Below are 25,448 nucleotides of genomic sequence, written 5' to 3' on the forward strand. Positions count from 1 at the left end.
TTTGTTTTCTATTTAATATTTTTAACTATGTATATTTATACTATGTAGTAATTATTTGTCATATTTAATTTTTAAAAAGTAAGAGAGAGTAACAAATTAAGATTTAAACATCAGCTATAACACAACAATAAAACTGCTTTTCTAAATATCCTCTATATAGTCTTTATAATAGTTACGAAATATTTTTTCAGTATCATCAGGTAATATGCTTAGAGCGAATAACATTTCTTCACTTTCACTTGTTGAACATTTGTATTTTCCTATTGCAGCCATATCCCACAAAGTTATCATTGCGGCAACATATTCAATGGAAATTATGGACGATTGATTTTTGACAAATTCCACAAGATATTTTGTCATATCAATGAGTTCTGTGTAGTCTTGATCGTTTAATTGTATACCATCTAAATGAATGGAAAGAGAATTGAGAAATATAGCTATTTTTAAAAAGATGTAGAAAGACAACAACAGCAACTTACCATATGGTAATTTAATCCATTCAGAACAAAGCGTGAATGCCACATACGAACGGACACCATTTAGACCCATCACAACATTTTCCATAGATTTAAATATCTGATATAGACGACGTCTCGTCTCGCTTTGGCGTACTTTAAACATTAAAAGGTCTATTTCATGATACCAATCGAGACGCTGCTTACAACCACATTTTGTGCAATATATAGTTATATCTGTTGATGGACTCTCATCGGTATCCTGCCACCAGTTTAACGAACGTTTTTGGGGAATAATAGGAGTAAATATTTCACCACAGTCTTTATTATCACAACGATAACGATGATATTGATTCTTGAAGGGGGCAAATTAAAAAAAAAAAAATGATCTTAATACAATAAAAGTTATAAAATTTAACAACTATATACTTACAAAATCAGCATCTTCAATTGGCTCCAAACAATTTTCACACTCACAATCAAAATTATACGTAGATTTTAAACGTTGGCGACGCGCTGCCCTCATTACCTGACGATAGTCTGGAATATAATTATTGGTAATTTCATCACCTGGCTTAAAATCACGTAGTGCAAATATGGTAACACAACGACCGGAAACCTTCGTTTCAAATGATTGGACACATGAATGATTACAGACACTCAGATACGGTAAATTAACTGAAGTAACATTATCATAATTTCTAAATGTATGCAAATAACCGCGTTTCAAATGATCTGGTTTTGACCAGATTTGTTCGTTAAGTAAATAAAAATCGGTCGTTGCCAAATACTGTGGCTTGGGGATTAATGTCGTTAACGTATGTGCATTTGAATTTAATTGGCCAAGGTGTCGTAATATTAATGTTCCCACCATTAGCTTCCAATTACATTTGGAGTTATATTCTTTTAGTTTATCGAAGAATTTCGTGTAGTGTTCTAAATATACAACCATTAGATGCGATGCCAAAGCAAACCTGAAATTGAATAATATTGTCAGAAAATTATTTAAAGAATAGCAAAGAGTTCCATTGCAATTGCCCCTAACAGAACGTCTCAGCAAAATAAAATGGAAGATCGGTACTACTTTGGTGGCATGTTCTGAAACAGATCAATAATTTGTAATAATTGTTACGAATTGCTACTGAATGATGCCTTTTTCAACAAACAAAACATAGTCGCGAAAAGTGTACTGTTTCCCATATTCTCAATGACGTGGGAGGATCAAAAAATGGAAAAAGAAATTTTGAAATTAAAGCAATAGGTCTGTACGATAACTTCGCAAGTAAAAAGTACTTGCAAATACTCAGTAACTTCTCTCCACTAATTTTAGTCTCTCGAAGCTAAAAAATTGCGAATAACAATTTGCAAAAACTTGCAAGAAGTCAGCTGATTTGACAAGCAAGAAGTTGGACGGATAAGATTTAATTTAGCAATCGAAGGTTGTTTACGAAAATTATTTAATTATCCATTGCTACAAAAATAATTCACTTTCCATATCATAAATTAACGGCTGGCCGTCTACATTGTGTTCCTCCTACTCCATGGATGCGCCGCTTTTTGCTTGGATTTAATACCTTAGAAATAAAACTATCACCACAAGCTACAAAATAAGTTATTTTACAAAATAAGTCGTTTTCGATAATTTATTTAGTTATCTCTTCTCTTTTAATTATTTTAATAACCAAATGTTTATGTTTTTTCCCAAGAATTGCAAAGTCCGCCACAAAACATTCGAATTTAAATCAGCTGATCAAACTTGCAAATTCTTACAAGGAAAATTTTGCTTGCAAAAACTTGTAAGTTCTCAGTCACAAAACTCTCCAATATTCTCTCCAAATTCGCTCTCTTTTAGTTCATAAGTTTGTTATCGAACAGCATTTTGTACAAATTTGTACAAACTTTTGGGTTGTCGTACAGACCTAATATCTCGATCTATATTTTATAAAAGTATGAAATTTCTTGAAAATTTTAGTCAAGCTCCCACTAGGGATATGTAATGGAAAGCAATAATCGATCTTTCGAATTTCGAATCTGGTCTAAAATCAAAAATGCGATGTTTCGCTCTTGTGATTATTTCAGTTTCCTTAAAACTCGACTTTCGACTTTTTCGTAACCGTAGAAAATCGATAATAATCGATTATTCGTCATTATCTAGTTTTCTTTTGAAACAGTAAAAACGTCAAAAGTGTAAAGCGGGGTACACACGATCAGTTTTGCTCAAATAATCGGTTGCTTGCCAGTGTGGCTGCTAATTTTTGTCAGTGATCAGGCAACCACAAAATATTTTGTGGTTGCTGGACAGTTTGACATTTATCGATATTTCCGAAAAATCGGCAGTCAAAACTGATCGTGTGTACCTCGCTTAAAATCGCCGTCAACAATAGGTCTGTACGATAACTCAAAAGTTTGTACAAATTTGCACAAACTTTTACAAAATGTTGTTCGATAACAAACTTGTTCAGTAAAAGAGAAATGAGAAGTAGTTGCAAGTAATTGCAAGAACTTGCAAATACTTTTTACTTGCGAAGTTATCGAACAGGCCTAATCTATGGGCAAACTCGAAAATCGATCACAAGATAATCGATTATGCGATTTTTCCTCCATAATAAATAAAAAAAAGTCGACTACGATTTTTAGATTTTTGACTGCAAAAAGTCGATTAACCGAAAGTCGACTTGAGCTGAGTACACATTAGGTGTGTCTTTTTACGTGATAATTTGTAATAATTATTACGAAATGTTACTAAATGCTGTCTTTTTACACAAAAGTTCAGTAAAAGAGAGCGAAGTAAGAGAACAATTTTGACAGTTGTTTGCTGAGAAATTGCTAAAAGTTGCTGAAAGAATTTTTCCCGGCAACATTTAGCAAGTTCGATCAGCTGATTTTTAATCATCTGCTAATGGTCAGTTGCTCAATGTTTATCTTATTTTTGCGGATAAATACTATAAATATTACGACTCGGGTTTATTTATTGATTATTTTATTATTACATTAATTATTTTTTATTTATTTTGCTTAAAATTGAAGAACTTTTTCATTGCTTTGGTGTTATTTTTTCGCTCATGCATTGGCGCCAATGTTTTTGTTTTGGTTATCAACTGTTATCTTGCTAAGGTTTACTAAATGCTGTCTTTTTACTTTTTCTCTATTTTCGTATCAAAGAGTAAAATCTCTCTTACTCTCTGAAAAGAAGTTACTGAATAATTATTACTGAAAAAGTAAAAAAACTATTGTCAGTTTTGAATGACAGCTTTGTTGGTGCTTGCTAGTGTGGCCGATCATTTTTGTCATTCATCATGCAACCACAAATGGGTCGATTCCTTCTTGCGACGCGAGTCGTGTCGCTTTGCCAGTTGCAATTTTTCCATTACGCATGGCATTTTTACTAACGAATGGCATTTTTACTAACGTACACTTTTACTAACGAATAAAAACGAAAAAATGAAACGTAAGTAATTTATTTTAAGTGAATTTTTGGTGTTTCAGTACTTATACCCTGCGTTTACAAATGCCAGTATTGGAAAGACAATAGCAAAAATACAAACCTTTTTCACAAATACATTTAAATTTTTTTAAAATATATATAGAGAAAAGTATGAATGCATTGGTGAAAATGGTTTGTAACTTTGCTATTGTCTTGCCATTACGTCTGTGTGTAAACGCCTAGTTAATGGTGAAAATTACTACAAGACAGCAATTTGAAATGCTGGTTGAAAAAATTGAAGCCCACCCAAACGTAGCTCGTGGAATCAGACTTTTTGGCGAAACTAAAGCCACTTTTGATGAGGTGTGGAAGGATGTTGCGGAGCAATTAAATAGTTGTGGTCCACCAACCCGTACACCAGATGAATGGCACAGAGTGCGGACTCATTTTAAATCCAAACTAAAGAAAAAAATTACACAAAATAAGAACATTACAGCTACAGGAGGTGGACCATCACAAGAAATATCTTTGTCGTCAATGGAGCAGGCGGTAGCAGACTTACTACAAATTAATATGGTTTCAAATCCTGCAGGTGCAATCTACGGAATTGAAGAGACATGGAATGACAATAACAGTGAAATTGGACAATCTGATGGGGTAGAAAATGAAAAACGTCAAAATGAAGTAGCAATTGACAACGTACTTGCCAACAAAACGTTTAAACTAAAATATCCTTCTCTATTCAGATATAAATGGCGAAAATCTTCCTTTGGTCCCATTATATGTATGTACGTGTGTTCCGTCAATGAATCCGATAACGCTTTTTTCTTTTGACGCTTTTCCTCTTCTGTTAATTTGGAAATAATCCAAATTTTACACAGTTTATCTTCACTAACATCAAAAAATAGTTCCACTGTGCTTATCATTTTAGAAAACTATAACTTTTGTGTACAACTTGCTCTGATATTTTTTTCTGATTTATTCAAATCAAAACAAAAAACGCTCCGCTACATCACCGATAACTTGTTATCGACGATTATTTTCTATCGCTTTAGGTAGTGCATTTTTTAAATTTTGTCACAGAGAGGATAGACGACGCGACATGACTCGCCTCGCAATACGGAATCGACCCAAAAATGTTTTGTGGTTGCTGGACGGTTGTACAGTTATCTTTCCCACAATAAGACACACAATTCTCCTCCCACAATTCATAAATGAATTACAACAACTAACAATAACAACATGGTTTTATGAGAACCAAACTGTCAAAGGCAATATTTGAATAACTAGGGTCTTTCCAGAATAGTTAAGAAAAATGTACAGGAAATAAATGGAAAGATTTAAAATGGAATCTTAATTGGCATTGAAATTACTCTATACATAATGTGACACTGAATATAACAATTAGGGTCATTATTACATGTATTCTTTTACTATTGGATGGATTTGAAAGCACAAAATAAACCAATTTGGAAGCATTAAAAATAAAACTTTGACGTTAAAAGTCAACATAACATTTTTTCCTTTAAGGCCCCCACTCATTAGTCAGTCTGACTGCCAGCATTTATGGTAGTATGTGTAAATTTTTGAAATTTTGAGAATGTATGTGTGACTTTTTCAAGACTGATGAAAATCAAAATAGTTTTGATTTCAAAATGAACCCCCATCAGTCTGGGTGAATTGTGTTTATTATCAAATTGTCAATAAACAATTTTGAAAAACAGAAAATAATGTTCGTGTAGAAACACAAAAAACGTAAAAATCATTCATTTGTGGAGGAGAAATTCAAGATTTTTAGACTTGACTGATAGTTGGTGCTACACACTTGTCAGTCACACATACAGAAAGGGTTCATCGGACTGACGGCACAGACTGATAAATGAGAGGGGGCCTTTATGTTTGTCGGAAAAAATAGTAAAAATTAGTAGATTCTTGCAGTACTGGAACAGACCAATAATGACCAATTTTAAGTTTAAGTTAACCTGAACGATATAAATCTTTTCGTAAAATTCACACTTTAACTAAATAAGATGTATAATAATGGGGGTTAATAAATTTATTTGTTCGGCCATGTCTATATTATAGCTTTTTGCAGGGTTAACCTTCCTTATGAGGGTTTGTTTAAAATATAAGCAATGAAATTGACATTTGATACCCAGTGGGTTTGTTAAATCCGGTTATATATAAACGTACTATTACATTTTTGAATATACTGGGTAGATCGTAATAATATTCTGACAATTTAGTTTATAAAAAAATCAAATACTACACCTTGTATTTAAAAAAAATCTGGGACTGTAACTCATTTGGCCTGTTCCCGTACTTTATAATGTGGTAAAAGTCGTAAACGATTTTCATATAAATTTTGTGTACGGAAACGCAAAATGTGTAAAAGTGGTAAAAACTTTTTAGTTCTAGAACAGAGCTATTTTTTCAGTTACCGACAAAAATCGGTAAAATAAAAGTGCTTATAATTTCGGTAATTAAAGATATCTTTCGTAGTCGTAAAGTTCTACCGATAGCGAAAGTGTTGTCAACTTTTATTTGAACTTTTCTTTCATTCATAATTTTGCCTTTTAATTTTTTGTTTTTTTTTTTAATTTCGTTCTCATAATTACGTACACGAATTAACCCGTTCATACGACATGGTACACAATTCATAGCAACAGTATTCATAATTTCATAGTTTTTGTTTACTGATTTTAAAGAAAGTTTCAGCCAAAAAACGAGTAAAATTAATTGATATGAACTGAAAAAATATTTGACCTTCTTAAATGTATATATCTATTCAATGTTAAATTATATAATTTTCATTCATGTTTTCTGTTTTTTCTCAAACTTTTGGTGTTTTCAGTATATTTTCAAATTTTTCTATTTTAAAAATTAACGAGAGAGAGACCTGCCAAAATAACTTTTTGGTATACCGACTTTCCGGTAGGCATTTGATTTTTGTTTCTAAATTTGTACGCGAATTTGAAACGATGTACAAGAAATGTAACTGCAATGAAAGAGAAGACAAAATTTGCTATGATTTGAATGTATACTAGTTGTTAAACCGTTTACTTTTCATTCATATTTTGCAGTTTTTCTAAAAAGGTTAGAATTTTTAATACATTTTTAATTTTTTATTTTTCCTGTCATAATTTATTTCGATACATTCTCTCATTTGTTAAGGCCAAACCTATAACTCTGCGTGTGCGTTCAAAAATACAAAACGCACACGCAACACGCAGAGTTATAGGTTTGGCCTTAAGAGATTGGACACATTTTATCGACGTTCTAATGTCATGTTCACACGAGCGTTTCAATTACGTTGTTCGCCTGTCGAACGACGTACACGAATTAACCCGTTTCCATCACACCATTCGTAATTAACAAAAACATAAACAAAATTTCCTTCATATTTGTTTCCTTGTTTTCACGAAAATTTGAACCGAAAATACATAAATGGTCTGTTCCTTTACTTTAAAAAATGGTAACAGTGGCAAAAAATGGTAAAAGTGGTGAACTGGTCTCATATAAATCGTATGCTTGTTAAAGTAAAGGAACGTTTTGCAGGTTAAAAATGGTAAGAAATGGTAACCTCAGACAGGTAAAGGAACAAAGCTAAAATATACATTAAATGAACAGAAAAAACAATAGACTTTCCTTCAAATGTATGTTCTATATTTATCTACACACTTTTCATTCATTTTTCCCATAAATTCTGAATAATTTTGTATTTTCAATATATTTATGTATATATTTTTCTATTTTCAAAATTAAAGAGAGAGAGACATGTCAAAACAATTTTTGTGTATACAGACTTTCAGTTATTTGTTTCGTTTTTGTTTCTGATTTTTTACACGATTTTGAACTAATGGACAAGAAATGTGTGTGGAATTAAGAAGGAAACACAACCAACTTCCTTCTACATCTATATAAAATGTTTAATTCATTAATTTTCATTCATTTTTTTTTTCCTTTTTTCTAAAAATTTTTGTGTTTTCAACAAATTTTTCAATTTTGAATTTAGACATGTCATAATTAATTTTTTCGATAAATTCTCTCATTTGTTAGGGATGGGACATACTTATACGTCGTTCAGAGAGTATTTCTAATCGAACAACGTAGAAAAATCGTCGTTCGTTCATAGAATTTTGTGTGGGGAAATAAGTAATTTATTCGTAGTTATGGGTCGAACAACGAATAGAGAACGAACGACGTACCGTGGAAACGGGCTATTAATTGCAATGAAAATTATTTATTTTACGAATAAAAACATTTACAGTCTTACATAACAGTACCACAATTTCCTCTTTAATAAGTAAGACAAAGGTAAGCGCAGCCTTAATTGATGATACATAAAGATCGTCCAAAATACATAAATATACATAAAGATCGTTGAAAACCCCCCGGCAAAACTGTTTTCAACCTCCATTTTTTCGGAATTATACAAGATATGAAGTTTTTAAGTTTTATTATAATTTGCTTCAAGTGTTTGGAGCAAACTTAGCAAGCTTAGTCTTTCATTTGCATTCAAATAAAATTTGCATAAGAACTATACAAGGAAAACAATAAAATTCAAAAATTGAAGTAAGAAAATTGGCTCATTTGAATAGAACCCCCTTTAAAACTTGGAAATACAGAAAGATTGTACAGTAGTCCACGCATATAAGCACATCTTATATAAGAAAAAAACGGAGGTAAGAAACTTTTTTCAAAACACCATGCCTTTTATCACATTCGCCGTAGTAAAATTATTTTATATAAGAAAAAACGCTTATAAGAAATAAACGCCTGTAAGAAATATTTTTGAAACACCAAATCTGAAAATCGCCGTTAGAATAATTTTATATAAGAACAGTGACAACACTACATGTAACAGGTGTAGGAATGAGTTTGAAAATATTTTTAACGACAAGTTCTAATATTCAATCAAACACACAAGTATTGGTCGTACATACACTATCGTACAGAATAACAGGCTTCATTCTTTTTCAAGATTTAACTTCAGTCCGTTGTTTTTTTTTTTGTATTGCGAACACGCAAAAATGAATTCAAATAAGAAAATAAATGTTTTGACGATGTCTTTGTGGTTTGCACAAATGATGTAAAATGGTGCTCAAGTGAATGGACCAATACTCCTTGAGAAGGCACAACAGTCTGCAGTATAATTGGATATTCCAGACTTTAATGCAAATCAAAGATGGCTTCAACGTTGGAAGAAGAAGAAGAAGAAGAAGATTGTTGGGAAAATATAATTTAGAAGACATTTATAATGCCGATAAAACTGTACTTCTTTATAAGGCCCTTCAGAATGAGTTCTATTGCTATAGGAATGAAAAAATGAGTGGCCTCAAGACACCAAAAAACAGGTTAACATAGTTATTTATTACAAATGCAACCGGATCGGATCCAGAAAAAAACGAATATTTCTTTAAAGACTAAGCTACTAACCTAAGTGCAAAGTACATATGAATTTCTATGTTAAACAATGACTTTTTGTGTTTTATGTTTGTTATTGTTCCTAAATGAAATATTTTAAACTTTTTTTATTTTTCATTAAACTTAATTAAATAATTAACAAAAAACAGTGTTTTACTTGTTATTGGTCCACCTTTCTTATTCCTATAAAAATATTTCTTACTTCTAAATGCACGCATATAAGAAACTAGTTTCTTATATAAAATAAATTCATATAAGAAAACACGCATATAAGAATAAATTTGCCGAATTTTTCCGAGTTTCTTATATGCGTGGTCTACTGTATTAGAACATCGATGCATATTCACTCTATATTGAAAACAAAGTATTTTCAGTAATATTCAGTAAAAGTATATCCCTCCTGATTAAGGATATACCCGTATATCCTGCTTTGGCACGGATTCTTTAAATAATAAAGTTTAATGGCTAACAAAGCTTGCTTTTTTCTTTCAACAAGTTTATTTTTGGAAGCGTACTGTCTCCTTTAGTCGTATATTTTACGCAAAAGTCATTCCCAAACATTTTAGAGAATATTTACCACTGTGGAATATGACGGACCTCCAGGATAACCGAATTTCTTTTCAAAAATTTATGTTTTGATAACTAGAAGTGTGCAAAAGTTTATAAAATCGTGATGATATTGCCACTCGGGACATACGAAAATGTTTCTCCCTACTGGAAATGCCTGTTTTAGGACTCCTTTGTAAATTGTCGTGTGGATTTAGGGTCAAGTCCTTAATAATTGGAATTCCGGGAGATAAGGCTGAAGCTTCGCTTTTTGAGGCGTACTGAAAGGAAATACCCTCACATTGAGAAGCTTCCGCTTCCAATCGACCGGATTCCGCGGCCTGACCCGGAGGTAGGCACCAGCCCAATGACTGGTTTGGCATCTCCGTAGCCAACCAAATCTGAAAATCCGGTAGTGTCGGCCCGTCCGAACCCCTTGCGGACACCTTGTCTGCGGTAGGGAAAGACACCCGGACCTCACCGGCCCCACCGAAGTCGGGGTAGCCTAAGGAGCACGCACTGGCGGGGTACCTCTAGTTGGATCAGCCGTTATATGTGGACGCCAAACGTAAGTGAAATTCGGGACGAGAAGCCGAAAGATCTCTAAGGTTGTTGTAGCAGCATGAAACCTGCGACAACGAGTTTACATTTGACATTTAATTCCTTTATAAAAGATTTCATTTTAAATTTTCACAGAATAAGAATTGAGCCCCAGGTTTATACGAAGTAACCTATTCTCGTTTCTTTATTGAGCCGGCCTTAACTGGGGCCTATTCAATAACTTTTTAACAACTTAACTCATTGTTTATTTTACAATTTCATTTGTTTGTTTTGAAACTGTTACAAGCTGAATTCCTATACAGATAGATCTACATTCTACATTTTTGCATTCTTACTTACAACGTAATTTCCATAATAGTCCGAGTTCCTATGTGAGAAATCATGCGTAGAGATTCAGTATATACCGATGAACTATTTTCACAAATATCTCCACCATTTGTTAACGATTGCCATATTTCTTCATCTGTCGTTTTGGTCTTCAGCTCATCGACTATTGAGAAAAGACCTCCCCGGTCTAGAATTGTTCGTAATGCCAAATGTGCATTTTTAATTCCAGCTTGTGCAAATAATTGAAAGCGATATCCAACGCATTCATACTGATGTATTTCTTCATGTTCCGCCTGACATTTAAGTGAACAATAAACCACACGACCACGACAGTTAAAGCAGGGATATGGTATAAAACCTGTTATAGCACATTGATGACAAATTCGATGTGCATCAACCAGTGGAACGAATGCTGCAGCTCTTTCACGAAAAATAATCTCGTTCTTTGGTATAAAATATTTGGCTTTCATAATGCGACCTAAATCGGAGCCAGTGTCAACGCTGAAAATATATGTATATAGATACGTATGTACCATTTGTTTTGTTAAGAAGGATTAATAAGATCAATTAGGAATCAAAATATAGGTTTACAGCTGGGATGGAGTATCACAGCTCTATTGAGCACCTTTGAAGCGTTTCCTACTTACATTTCTTGCGACCCTCTGGTCTTCAGGATATCATCCTCCTTTGACTTTTTCTGTGAAGTTGAACATTCATCATCTCCATGGCCAATCAATTGTTTTAAAGATTCCTTCAGTTCTTCAAACTGTTTCTGGAAACTTTCATTTAACGTCAATCCCTCTAATTCCGAAAGATGACGTTTCAAAGCTTCCACATCTTTATGTTTGTCCGCACAATATGCTTGTCGTGTAATTATTTTATGACGCATTTCAAGAGGATAACCCATCTGAAGAGCACAAACACAGTCATCATAAGCTTGTCTGTAATAACCGAATGTCTGCAATGCCATGGCACGGTTTGCGAAACCTAAAGCTACTTCTTCACCACCTTTACAATCGAGAGCAGCAAAAATGGCATCATTGTAAAGACGACACGCTGCCAGAATGTTTGGCTCGCCTGTTGCTGTAAAAATTTGATTTCCTTGCTTCCTCAATTCATTGGACTCTCGAATTCTTTCCGCATCACCTTTGATAGCAAATTCCGTGTCCTCATTCTTCTGCAGTGAACTAAACCACTCTAACGATGTACATTCAAGAAATTGTTGCAAAGGAAGTTCAAAAATATGTCGCATTGTTTCGAATTCATTTTCATATTTCTCAAGGCGTGTACATAAACCCTGTTTATACAACAATGAAAATAGACTGGGCTGCTCCAAGGCACTTTGAATTAAATTTTCCTTGATGGGCTCCATGTAGAAGGATAGGAAACGAATCAAAACAAATACTAGAGCAACTGCACACTTTCCTGCGGGGAAATAAATTAGTTTCATGGCACAATTACCAAGGTAGTGGCATCGTAAAATTTTGAATATGTTTTGTCAAAACTTTCTTTATGTTGTTGTACTTTATGTTTTTGTTGCAACAAAAATAATATTTTTTATAAAGGATTTGACTTTTCATATACGAACAGCTGGAACTACCTTGGTAGTTGTGCCATGATTAGTTTATAACTACCCAGCAAAATTAAATGGAAATGATTCCATGTGAAATCATGATTTCGCTGGTTTTTTGCATGAGTACGAAAGGAGGAATTTTCATGAGTGCAATTGAAGTCGTGAAAGATCCGATCTTTTTCATCGAATTTTCATGAGTGAAATTGAAGTGGTGAAAGATCCGATCTTTGTCATAATATTGTCATGATTTTAAATAAATTGATAATGTCCAATTTACATTAGCAACTTTTTCGTCATTTAGAGCTGTTTCGTAATTTATTTGCTAAAACAGGCAACATTTTGCGTCATTTACCATACAAAAATAAATGACGATAGCTACGTCATTTATTCTAAACAACGTACGAAAACACCATACTTTCATACGCAACCCTGCATTTTCGTATAAACTACCAAAAAATGCAACTGTTTTATGTCCAATTTACATTAGCAACTTTTTCGTCATTTAGAGCTGTTTCGTCATTTATTTGCTAAAACAGGCAACATTTTGCGTCATTTACCATACAAAAATGAATGACGATAGCTACGTCATTTATTCTAAACAACGTACGAAAACACCATACTTTCATACGCAACCCTGCTTTTTCGTCATAAACTACCAAAAAATGCAACTGTTTTATGATGTCTTTGTTTGTTTGTGTGTGTTGTAGAAAAACAAAAATACTCAAACGATGACAAAAGTGAAAATAAATGGTTAAAAAACTTGCAAAAATTATGTTTTTTTGTTTTTGGAATTAATTTAAGTTATTTGATACACATTTGTGTTGTGAAATTCCTATTTTTCTGAATAAATATATTGTGTGTGTGTGTGTTTGTGTTATTGTATAAGTGTGTATGTGCGATTGTGTGCGTAAGCAAATGACGCAAAAAAACAGATGTAAATACACTTCATTTGATTCTAGGATTTCGTAAAACGAAATCATTTAATATGCATATGTAAATTGGACTTAAGTACCCGCACAATAAATTATCAAATACTAAAAATGAAAATAAAAGCCAGATGAAAGTGATCGATAGTGGCAAAATGTATATATTTTAATTAAAAATACAACGTAAATTGATATAAAACAAAAGAAAAATATATTTTGTGTTTGGCTGGGCAATGGATGGATAAAGATGCCACCGGTATATTAATACGAGCCATTTGACGTTACGCTCCCCGAGGGAAGAACAAAACTCCAATGGAAAGACCAAGTTCAATACGATATCACAAAACATAACAGAATTCAAATTTATACTAGATTTCCCAAATGGTGAGCTTGGTTCAGAGATTGACACATAATTTATCGAATATTGGAAAAACGGAACCCCAAGTTGAAAGAAATATCTTGCAGCCATAGGAAGAGATAAATATAATATTGCAGATTAATGTAATATATAATTTTGAAACAAATCATCCGTGCATTATATTCTCATTAGTTCAACAAATTACATAACTGTATTGCAAATTATATTTCTGATTGGCGAAAATCCAGATCCAAAGCATTGGTTCAAGAAGCCATGACAATGAACTGGTGAAGGAAGCCATGACAATGAACTAATGCAAGATGCTATGATGATGAACTGGTGCAAGATGCTATGACAATGAACTGGTGCAAAATACTATGACAATGAATTGGTGAAAGTGTAAATGTCATTGGTGATTCACCTAAATTTTCACCTATGTCATGTCACTTGCACCCATGATTCAACTCATGATTTGTCATCGAACATTTTGCTGGGTAGTTTAAAAGTAATCACAACTGATTACTTTTGTCCCAATTTACATTGGGCGAGTTTACTTGCGGCAATTGTCATTTTGTAGGAGAGAGAGAGGTGAGGCATATGGTAACCCTTTGCCTCTCAGCACCCTCTCTCACCTACAAACTGACAATTGCCGCAAGTAAACTCGCCTAATGTAAATTGGGACTTTCGATTATTTTCCATTACATCAACCAACGTGCATTTATAGAAGGTAGAAGTGACAATCAGCTGTATATTTACTTTTTTGTAAATTTGGTTTTCAAAATGTAATAGGGTCTACTCATGAAATTTGAAACTTCGAAATTTGCTAACAAAAAAAACTGTTTTTCATCCTAAACGTGTAATAAAAATTACCTACGAGAGTTATGAATGCTTTACATTTAAATTTTGATTCAAGTTTGTTCTATTTTAGAGGATTTTCAAACTGTGTTTCTGTTTTTCCTAAAAAATTTTTCGAACGACCCTATTATTCAATATTTCCTTTGACAATTAATTTTCAATAACTTGTTGGCGTTTTTTATTGTTGGACTGCAGAATTTTACATCTTTGTGTTTATTTCAGCTTAAGTCCATATTTTGTTGTAATTCAATTGTTTGAATAACAACAAAATATTTTAAAGTGGATATGAAATTGATTAGTTGCGGGTGAAGGGTAGGGAATATTATAGTTTCAGTTGTCACCAAACAACTTCATCAGTTCCCTTTTTCGCCGACTCTGTATCGATAAACAGCTTTAGGGCCATACAGCAAATTTCTCATTTTGTTTAATTTGCTAGATGGCTTTATTGACCTGTTTATCGATACAGAGTCGGCGAAAAAGGGAACTGATGAAGTTGTTTGGTGACAACTGAAACTATACTATTCCCTACCCTTCGCCCGCAACTAATCAATTTCATATCCACCTTAAAATATTTTGTTGTTATTCAAACAATTGAATTACAACAAAATATCGACTAACCCCCAGTTTTTGTAAAAAAATTTATTCTTCTCACACGAATTGTCAAATTTTGTAGATCGATTTACTCGCTTTAGCGCAAATGTAGAGCTCTGATTTTTAAATGAGGAATTCTTAGCTGTATATGGAACGGGTATACGAAAAATTAGGTATGTATGTCTTTTGGGGGTTGAGCTATAGATGCCAAAATTATAACGAATATAGACGAACGAACAAAAATAAGTTACAAAAACAGGGGGTAAAGCTGAAATAAACACAAAGATGAAAAAAAAATAAAAATAAACTTATGACCTCAAGCTCAAATAAAACTTTATTTATCAAAAATAACTGTTGTTGGCGTTTTTTATTGTTGGACTGCAGAATTTTACATCTTTGTGTTTATTTCAGCTTTAGTCCATATTTTGTTGTATTCAAGTATTTGAATAACAACAAAATGTTTTACAGTGGATATGAAATTGATTAGTTGCGGGCGGAGGGTAGGGAATACTATAGTTTCAGTTGTCACCAAACAACTTCATCAGTTCCCTTTTCCGCCGACTCTGTATCGATAAACAGGTCAATAAGCCCATCCAGCAAATTAAACAAAATGAGAAATTTGCTATATGGCCCTAAAGCTGATTACCCTACAATTTGAGTCGAACCAAAGACGTATAGCAATAAAGACCCGAACAAATGCATTTTCCAAAAACATATGCTAATAGTTCCACATTTTGGTTACAGATGGCTACACAACTCACTGGAATTGATAACAGCAATGCCAATCGTTTTTGATTCCCATTTCTCGCGGCAGAAAACATTAACGTCGTGTTTTGTGGCTGAAATTTATTTCTTTTCTTTTTTTATTGTTCATTCAATGAATATATCAAAAGCGAATGCCGTCAAACTTGAGTTTTAATGTTTTTCTTGTCAATATTCCAATGAGTAACAGTTTTCGTTTAACAGAATGTTGCTATGATGTCGTAGCAACAGAGGTTAACTCCCTCTACAGTTAATTTTTCACAATTGACTTTTCCTATCTTATAATATTGACATCTTTGGTCGAACTAAAGAATTTCATATACACCACTGTTTTTATGTCGTCCTTGCTTTGCAAAGAATACGAACATAGGATTGTTGGGAACTGATGAAGTTGTTTGGTGACAACTGAAACTATAGTATTCCCTACCCTCCGCCCGCAACTAATCAATTTCATATCCACTGTAAAACATTTTGTTGTTATTCAAATACTTGAATACAACAAAATATGGACTAAAGCTGAAATAAACACAAAGATGTAAAATTCTGCAGTCCAACAATAAAAAACGCCAACAACAATAATAGGCATCAGCACGGCCTTGTTGATCAATGCGTAATGCAAAAACAACAACTTTCTCGTTGTTTTACCCCCGCTTATTGAAACTGAGGTGTATGAGAATTTTTACTTTTATTTTCCAACGGAGGGATAAATAAGGACAAATGTTATTGGTTTTGCACGCCACGAAGAAGACAACAAGAGGTAGAAAAGTAATTAAGAAAAAATGGCATTTTTGGAGGCTGACTAAGCATTTGGCGCTTGCTTGCAGCCATTTGGAAAGTTGCCGGTAAAGAAATAAGACCTACTGCCTAGAAATAATAGCTGGTTGTCCTAGAAAAGTAAATTTGAACTTCAAAGTGCATATATACATTGTATCTTTTATTGTGTTTTGGAGACAATTTTAAATAAATTCAAGTGTTGAGTGGAAGAAAAGAACAGAGGTTGGTAGTGGAAAATATATACGAGAAAAGCAATAATATGACTTATGCATGTTCTCCGATTAGGTTATCCTGGTTATTCCTTTGAGTTATGCTACCGGCCAAAAAGGAAAAATACCGCAGATTATCATATTTGAGCTTTAACAAGATAAAGGAGAAAAGCGAATCAACAGCGAAAGTGAAACCAGGTAACCTCTGTTGAGCTTTTTGTCAATCGCCTAAAGCAAACAGAGGGTTTTGAATATTACATTTTCTTGGCTTTATTTAAGAGTAAACGAACAAAGATAGCTACGGACACCCGCATAAAGAAGTGTTCATTGCCGGTGTAAACGGGGAATACTCCCAAATTGATGTTAAAATACAGTGTTTATTAAATCCTTGTCAATAAACTTATTATAACCCATCTGAACCACATAATTTTTGGCATCCAGTTTCAAAAAAAAAAAAAAACCCCAGACAAAGAAACCTTTGATAACCTAAAAATTAACTTAAATTTAAGATAATATTGCGTAACACCAGATTCAATTTCTTTTTTATATTTATTTAATAGTAATACCATTTTTGTGAACTTAAATCATACTGTTTAAACTTGTTATTTGAGCACAGTAGCTGGCAGCAAGTGACTTTTTATAGGGTTTTGACTGTGAGTGTTTGAACAGGTACAATAAACGACTTCAGGGAGCTCCTTTAGGTCTAGCGTAGTACGTCATTTCCACTAGCAGCAGGAACTTGTATAAGAGTGTGCGAAAGTCTACTCAATGGTGCATAATTCCCCACCTTCTAAAGTGGTTTGGGCTAAGATAACGTATGATTTTGGTGATATCTTTTTGTTTTACTTTTAATCCATAATTATTTTTTATTTTAAATCTGATGACATATTAGATTAATCTTTTATATTGCAATTTGTAATACTATAATTTATACAAGACAAGAAAAAAACATTAATTTCCATATCCTCATTGATAACCTCAGTGAAGGAAATATTCTGCCGGAATACCGGGTTCGATTTGGCCAAGTTGCCTGAAGAGAAATTAATAAGAAAATTATTAATTAGATATATGATTTTTATAAGTTTTAGGTATAAGTAAATTTAATAAAGTAAATATGTCATGACTCAGAAAAAAATTATGATGTGTTAGAAAACCAATTGAGGGGGCATAAAGGTATGAGGAAAGGGTAAGTGTAAAATTGTGGGCGGTCTTAAGGGAGTCACTTCAATACATTTCAAAGGAATCAAGTGACCATGGTTGGGATGGGCGATTGGTGGTCCACCTCCACCCTACTTCTGTGTGTTTCCCTGGTAGTTGTGTTCATTTGGTTTAGGATAATTGTGACTGCCGTGGGTTGCCAGATGGGATGGACCTATACCCAGGAGAGGCAGCCGATTGAGCTAGCTGGTCCCAAATCTGGTCAACGCCTAAAGCGGCACGTAACAATATTTATTCAGAAAAATAGGAATTTCACAACACAAACGTGTATCAAATAACTTAAATTAATTTCAAAATTAAATAAACATAATTTTTGCAAGTTTTTTAACCAATTATTTTCACTTTTGTCATCGTTTGAGTATTTTTGTTTTTCTACAACACACACAAACAAACAAAGACATCATAAAACAGTTGCATTTTTTGGTAGTTTATGACGAAAAAGCAGGGTTGCGTATAAAAGTATGGTGTTTTCGTGCGTTGTTTAGAATAAATGACGTAGCTATCGTCATTTATTTTTGTATGGTAAATGACGCAAAATGTTGCCTGTTTTAGCAAATAAATGACGAAACAGCTCTAAATGACGAAAAAGTTGCTAATGTAAATTGGACATTACAATTTCTCGTATGAGATATCGTCCCCTCTTTGCTCATATTGGTATATTTTACACACAGGGATACATTTTTGTATAATGGTATCAATCGTACTTTTTGTTAAAAAAGTGTCTAATGTAAAAAAATAAATAATTTTATGATTTTCAAATAACTTTAGATTTATTAAGTCCATAAAATCTCATGCGACCAATCGTAAACGTGTAAAACACGACAAACTCTGTTGCAAAAACAGTTGCAACTTTTGGTACTTTTTGAGTAGAGTTGGATTTTTTTGCACAAATACCGAATACCACACTGTATTTTTGGTGGATTTGTGCCAGATTTAAAATAAACCCAGTCATGAGAGGATTTAATTTTTGTATGGCAAATCTGTAGTGGGATTCTGTAACTCATTTTTGCTTTTACCGGCAAAAATCGGTAAAATTAAATCGCAAAATTATGACTAAAAACAAAAAGAAAAGTTGGCATCACTGTTTGTGTCGGTATAGGCTAGCGCATGGCAGAACTACCAGGTAGTGGTATCACACCAGCTGATCGAATATGAAAAGTCAAATCCCTTTATAAAAAAAATATTTTTGTTGTAATTTCCCCAACAACATAAAGAAAGTTTTGACATAACATATTCAAAATTTTACGATGCCACTACCTGGGTAATTGTGCCATGGGCTAGCGACTACTTTTTATTCATCGTTAACTTACCGAAAAATTTCGTTAATTATCGAAATTATAAGCATTTTAATTTTACCGACAATTATCGATAACGGCAAAAACTAGTTACAGAATCCCACTGTCACTCTCTGTAATAGAGGGTAATAAATGAAGTTGAGCCAATGGGGGAATACTCCACTCAAACAATCGAAAATGAGATTGAACTTCAACAATAAACAAAACAAACAAAAAACAGCCGAGGCACGGGCGGATTGGAACTTTGATAAAAACAAAAAAACAAAATTCCAATAAACAACCTCACAGGCAACTGTGTTGGTGTTCTTTTCAACTCACAGAATTCGAAGAATTCTTAGTTGATACGTGCTGACATGTTGCAAAATATTTTGATTTTGGTGTTTCTTTGGAAAAGCCGAAAAGTGAGTGTGATTCTCATTCATATGAGAATACTAGACACTTAAAGAGTTCGGTTTTTCGCTAAAAAGGCATCATTTCAAAAACTGAGAAGCCAATTGATAATTCCCTTCGCCGGGATGAAATCATGATATTGGTAGCGATCAGTAAAATTTTGCAACACTGTCAGTTCGTTTTGAAAAACATCACTCTCTGTAATAGAGGGTAATAACCCAGTGGGAAAATTGGGAACATATTACATTGAAAATATATTAATTAACGCATTTTAAGCAATACATTCCAAAACGTATCCGTAAGAATCGAGAAAAGAATATAATTGGACAAAAAGTTAAATTATTAAATATATTATAGAAGATACGTTAGTTATATAATATACCGTAAAGAATCGAACGAGTAATTCCACTTGACAAAAAATTCATATTAATTACCTCTTACATTCCCACTGGATACGACAAGGGAATGCAATGTTTCTTTTTGTATTTTTTTTTTGTAATCCCGTTATCTGCCGACGCCTTTAAGTCGCAGCATAAATTTGCCAGTTTTGTTTGTGTCGTGTAACAATAAAGACGTAATTTTGTATAAAAATGTAATGAACTATTTTAATTTCGGTTTTTAATGAATGAATATTCTTTTTGTTTTGTATTCTATGAATACTTTTTTAACTACATAAAATCCTTATATTTCTAAATATAAATAAAAAATGAATTAAAATTAATGGTTTTCTATTTTAATCCAATAAATTACTTAAGGCATACGGGGGAATAAATTACTTATAAAAAAAGAATACATACATAATACGATGCAATATGAATTCCATTATATATTACTAAAGAACTATATGCTTAGTTTACATTTGGCGTCGTTTCGTGATTTCGAAGGCGTTCCGTGATTTCGCGCGGAATCAAGCAAAATTTATCATGATTTCGCATACAAAAATGAAATCATCTCATTTCGTGATTTCAGCGAAATCAACATCGAAATCACAGTACGCATGATGTACAACCCAGTTTTTGCCTAAAAAAGTACCAAAAGTTGCAACACTTTTCACTTATCACAATAAACAAGGTAGATGATCAATTGCTGCAACAAAAAATTTTAGTATCAAAATTTGTAAACAATGTGAAAAAATATTATATTACTTTGTTGCAATGCTATTTTTCATTGTGTTCCCGTACTTTTTAATGGTAATGTTAGAAAAAAGAGCGAATTGTCAAAAATTGCTTCCCCATACAAATTTCTTAAAAAATACGGGAACGGAAAAATGATGGAAATTGCAAAAACTCCAGCATAAATGTCAAAATAAACGTATCAGCTATCATATTAGACGCCAATGAACATGCTTGCTGCTAGTTTCTACTAGGCAAAAATTGTATGGCAGAAAACAGGAGAAGAGGGTGTTATTCGGCGCTATTTTTGTTTAAAGAGAAGTGCAAGTCTTGCTAGATTTCGGAGTACGGGAACGCATTTTTAACACTAAACGGGAAAACTACTGCAAGTACTAATATTGTGCAACGATGCCTCAACGATAAAATCATATTTTATTTTTTTCATTTGTTAGTACTATACACAATTAATACGATATATAGATAATTTTCCAAATAAAGTTGTAAAGTTCTATATTGTCGTATAGTTTTTGATTATTTATTCAATTTACAACAACTTGTGTTGAAAATTCATGTTCGATCAGCTGCCCATATGCATCTACCTTGATCATTGTGATATGTTTGAAATCAACAAAAAATAAGTGTAAACACCGGGGTGTATTTCAGGATTTCGTGAAATCCAGTGGATTTTGGAGCGCAAGTGTAAACTTGGCATAAAAGAATATACCCATTTATTACACGATGCTTTCTATGGATACTATAAAGGAATATATTATTTTCCTAGGACATGCACCGTGTTACGAATAATGTATTCGGTAATCAATAAAACATAGTGGCTCTGTATTACCCGTTCGATTCCCATCGATTACATTTTCCCACTGGGAAATGAAGTTGAGCCAATGGGGGAATACTCCACTCAAACAATCGAAAATGAGATTGAACTTCAACAATAAACAAAACAAACAATTTTCGTAAACAATTTTGACTGTTAAATTAAATCTTATCCTCCAAACTTCTTGTTTGTCAAATCAGCTGACTTCTTGCAAGTTTTTACAAATTGTTGTCCGATAACATTCTGCAAATTTTTAGCTTCGAGAGAGTAAAATAAGTGGAGAGAAGTTACTGAGAACTTGCTGAGTACTTGTAAGTACTTTTTACTTGCGAAGTTATCGTACAGACCTAATGTGAAAAAATATTAAATTAGTCCATATTTACATTAGGCAATTTTCCTTGCGGCAATTGTCAGTTTGAAGGAGAGAGGGGTGAGGCATATGGTAACCCTTTGCCTCTCGACACCCTCTCTCACCTACAAACTGACAATTGTCGCAAGGAAAATTGCCTAATGTAAATATGGACTTACTTTGTTACAATGCAATTTTTCATTATGTTCCCGTACTTTATAATAGTAATGTTAGAAAAAGAGCAAATTGTCAAAAATTGCTTCCCCATACAAATTTCTTAAAAAATACGGTAGCGGAAAATTACGAAAATTGCAAAAACGCCAGCTTAAATGTCAAAATCAACGTATCAGCTATAATATTAGATGCCAATGAACATGCTTGGTACTAGTTTCTAATAGTACAAAATTGTATGGCAGAAAACAGGAGAAGAGGATGTTATTCGACGCAATTTTTGTTTAAAGAGAAGTGCAAGTCTTGCTAGATTTCGAAGTACGGGAACGCATTTTTAGCACTAAACGGGAAAACTACTGCAACTACTAATATTGTGCAGGTTCTGAGCACAACTTTTATCTTTCAAAATTTATTATTATGATGTCTCAACGATAAAATCATCATGATGTCTCAACGATAAAGTCATTATTTTTCCATTTGTTAGTACTATACACAATTAATACGATATATAGATAACACTGGTCAACAGTACTTTTGTTTCAACCGAAGTTGCAGTTGTTTCTAGATGAAATCGGCGAGTTATTTTCAAATCCGGTCCCAGTTTTTCTCCATCAGCTCTTGTTTTTGAGATATAGCTCAAAATCGGTTTTTACGAGTTTAACCCAGACTTTCGTTATTTTCGGATACAAACAAATATTTTTTTGTGGGTTTTTCGACATTAATATATTAAGGAGATGTTGTACGCTCGATACAAATCGTTTTTGAAATAGTTATGATGAGTATATATCAAAAAAATATAGAAAATATACGACGGACCTTGTAAAAATTGCATATTTTGAGTACTTTAAGCTGTAATTACGTCATCGGGGGAAGTCATAGGATCTTCATATGGTACTCCGGATATGCTTAGGGTGTCCACTATATAATCCAGTATTCAAATGTATAATATAAAGTTCATAGCCCCCATGATTCGGCCATAACCTAAAAATCGCCATGAAGACTGCTAAAGGGAAATAATTTACCAGTGATATCATTACCACATCAGTCATTTACTTTTCAATGGCAGTCTTCATGATGATTTTTAGGTTATGGCCGAATCATGGGCGCTATGAACTTTATATTATATATTTGAATACTGGACTATATAGTAGACACCCTAAGCATATCCGCATTACCATATGAAGATCCTATGACTTCCCCCGATGACGTAATTACAGCTTAAAATACTCAAAATAAGCAATTTTTACAAGGTCCGTCGTATATTTCCTATATTTTTTTGATATATACTCGCGATAACTATTTCGAAAACGATTGTATCGAGCGTACAACATCTCCTTAATATATTAATGTCGAAAAACCCACAAAAAATATTATTTTGTATCCGAAAATAACGAAAGTCTGGGTTAAACTCGCAAAAACAGATTTTGAGCTATATCTCAAAAACAAGAGCTGATGGAGAAAAACCGGGACCGGATTTGAAAAAAATACGCCGATTTCATCTAGAAACAACTGCAACTTCGTCTGAAACATTCAACTTTTTCAATTTTGTTGAGCAGTGTAATTATACCCTACACCCATGGTAGCAAAGACGTAAAGCAATAAAGACCCGAACAAATGCATTTTCCAAAAACATATGCTAATAGTTCCACATTTTGGTTACAGATGGCTACACAACTCACTGGAATAGATAACAGCAATGTCAATCGTTTTTGATACCCATTTCTCGCGGCAGAAAACATTAACGTCGTGTTTTGTGGCTGAAATTTATTTCTTCACTATTTATTATTTTTTATTTAATAAAAAACAAAAGTCAACGCCGTAAAATTTGAGTTTTAATGTTTTTCTTGTCAATATTCCAATGAGTAACAGTTTTCGTTTAACAGAATTGTAGTGTATTTCAATAGTTATTTCAAACACATGGCAACACTGTTTCTATGTTATAATTTCTCTTTCTTCTTTCTATCAAAGTATCTATGCATTGTACTAATTAGTATTCGTTACATTTTGGTAACTGCCATTTTGCCTACTAGTTATGATTAGCTTGTTCACTTCGATTTCAATCATCAAACTCATCAAACGTTCGACTCCATTTTTATAATCAACCTTAATCTTTGTTGTTAGTTATTTATTAAATAAAGCAGTATTAATTAAACATTAATCAACGCGTGCATTTTCAATATAAATACACAACAAAATTGGCGACGAGGATAAACTCAAGTTCAAAGAGTTTTCAATAAGATTTTGTGCAAAAAAATCTATTTTCAACATCAACAAAATCCATAACCTAAAATGGATCAAACTCAATTGGCAAAACTGTTGGATGCCATTACAACAATGGCAACAGCAATGCAAAACCAGCAACAAGCTTCTACTTTAACATCAACCAGTGTCAACATCATAACCAACTTCGATGCCTTTGAACCAAAGAAGGAAAATTTCAAAACCTACAAGGAACGTTTGGAGCTCCACTTACAATTAAAGGGGGTATTTGAAGACAAAGCAACAAGTGCAAAGCTTTTGCTTCAGTACATTGGGTCACCAGTATATTCAACCCTATCAACATTAGCTGCCCCACGGAACGTTAATGAGTTGACTTACGATCAGATAATTCAATTGCTTCTTTGTCATTATTGTCCAAAGAAAAACATTTTAGTGGAGCAACATAAATTCCTGTGCGAAATGCAAAACGAAAATCAAAATATCTCAGATTTCGTTGCAGTTTTACAAGAACGAGCCAGTGCATGTATGTTTGTGTGTGAGTGCAAAAAGTCAGTGGCCGAAATATTTCTACGCTCTCAATTTATCAGAGGATTGAGAGATGCTCACATACGAGAGCAAATATTACAAACACCAGAACTGACTTTCACACAAATTGTGCAAAAAGCAACAACAATTGAAGCGGCAAAACTCGACAGCCAGGCAATTTCAAATAACACTTCAACATCGATACATCAAATCAATCAATACCGCCAAAACAAAAATCGAAGCCGCCAAACATCAACAAAAATCAACTACAGAGAATTGGGGTTAGATGGTATGTGTGTGCGTTGTGGACGGACGAACCACAGAGCAAATGAGTGCAATATCAACAAACATACCTTAAAATGCAGTTTATGTGGGAGAATAGGTCATGTTCAAAAGGTATGCATTCGAGCAAAAATCAACCAAAATAAATCAACGATCACTGAACATACCCAATCGATCGATGAGTGCAACCAGCTGATCCGTTCTCAAAGTATTTCAAGTCTGTCTCACGAAACATACCCCACCGATGATTGTTTTGGTATAAATAAAAT

General features: G+C 33.1%; 1 protein-coding gene across 1 annotated transcript; it reads right to left on the minus strand.

The window, feature by feature from the left end:
* On the minus strand, positions 1-12,348 carry LOC141406179 (SET and MYND domain-containing protein 4-like). Its single transcript, XM_073991371.1, has 6 exons — positions 12,341-12,348; positions 11,388-12,165; positions 10,753-11,241; positions 889-1,429; positions 480-810; positions 1-404 (listed from the first exon to the last, which is right to left on the minus strand). Exons 2-6 carry the CDS (start codon positions 12,110-12,112, stop codon positions 142-144), a joined length of 2,349 nt encoding a protein of 782 aa, XP_073847472.1. The 5' UTR covers positions 12,113-12,165; positions 12,341-12,348; the 3' UTR covers positions 1-141.
* Positions 12,349-25,448: the final 13,100 nt, after the last annotated feature.

This window comes from Musca autumnalis, unplaced genomic scaffold, assembly GCF_047663935.1.
Source record: "Musca autumnalis isolate F117 unplaced genomic scaffold, ASM4766393v1 scaffold_5, whole genome shotgun sequence".
In the NCBI taxonomy this organism is placed as follows: domain Eukaryota; kingdom Metazoa; phylum Arthropoda; class Insecta; order Diptera; family Muscidae; genus Musca; species Musca autumnalis.

What these genes read in the sequence shown, in the direction of transcription:
- LOC141406179 (XM_073991371.1), bottom strand. Translation starts at nt 12,112, where the DNA reads ATGGAGCCCATCAAGGAAAATTTAATTCAAAGTGCCTTGGAGCAGCCC. An exon ending in ACCAGAGGGTCGCAAGAAAT is followed by an intron (nt 11,242 to 11,387) that starts GTAAGTAGGAAA and finishes ATATATTTTCAG; the next exon opens with CGTTGACACTGGCTCCGATT. An exon ending in ATGGATTAAATTACCATATG is followed by an intron (nt 405 to 479) that starts GTAAGTTGCTGT and finishes CCATTCATTTAG; the next exon opens with ATGGTATACAATTAAACGAT.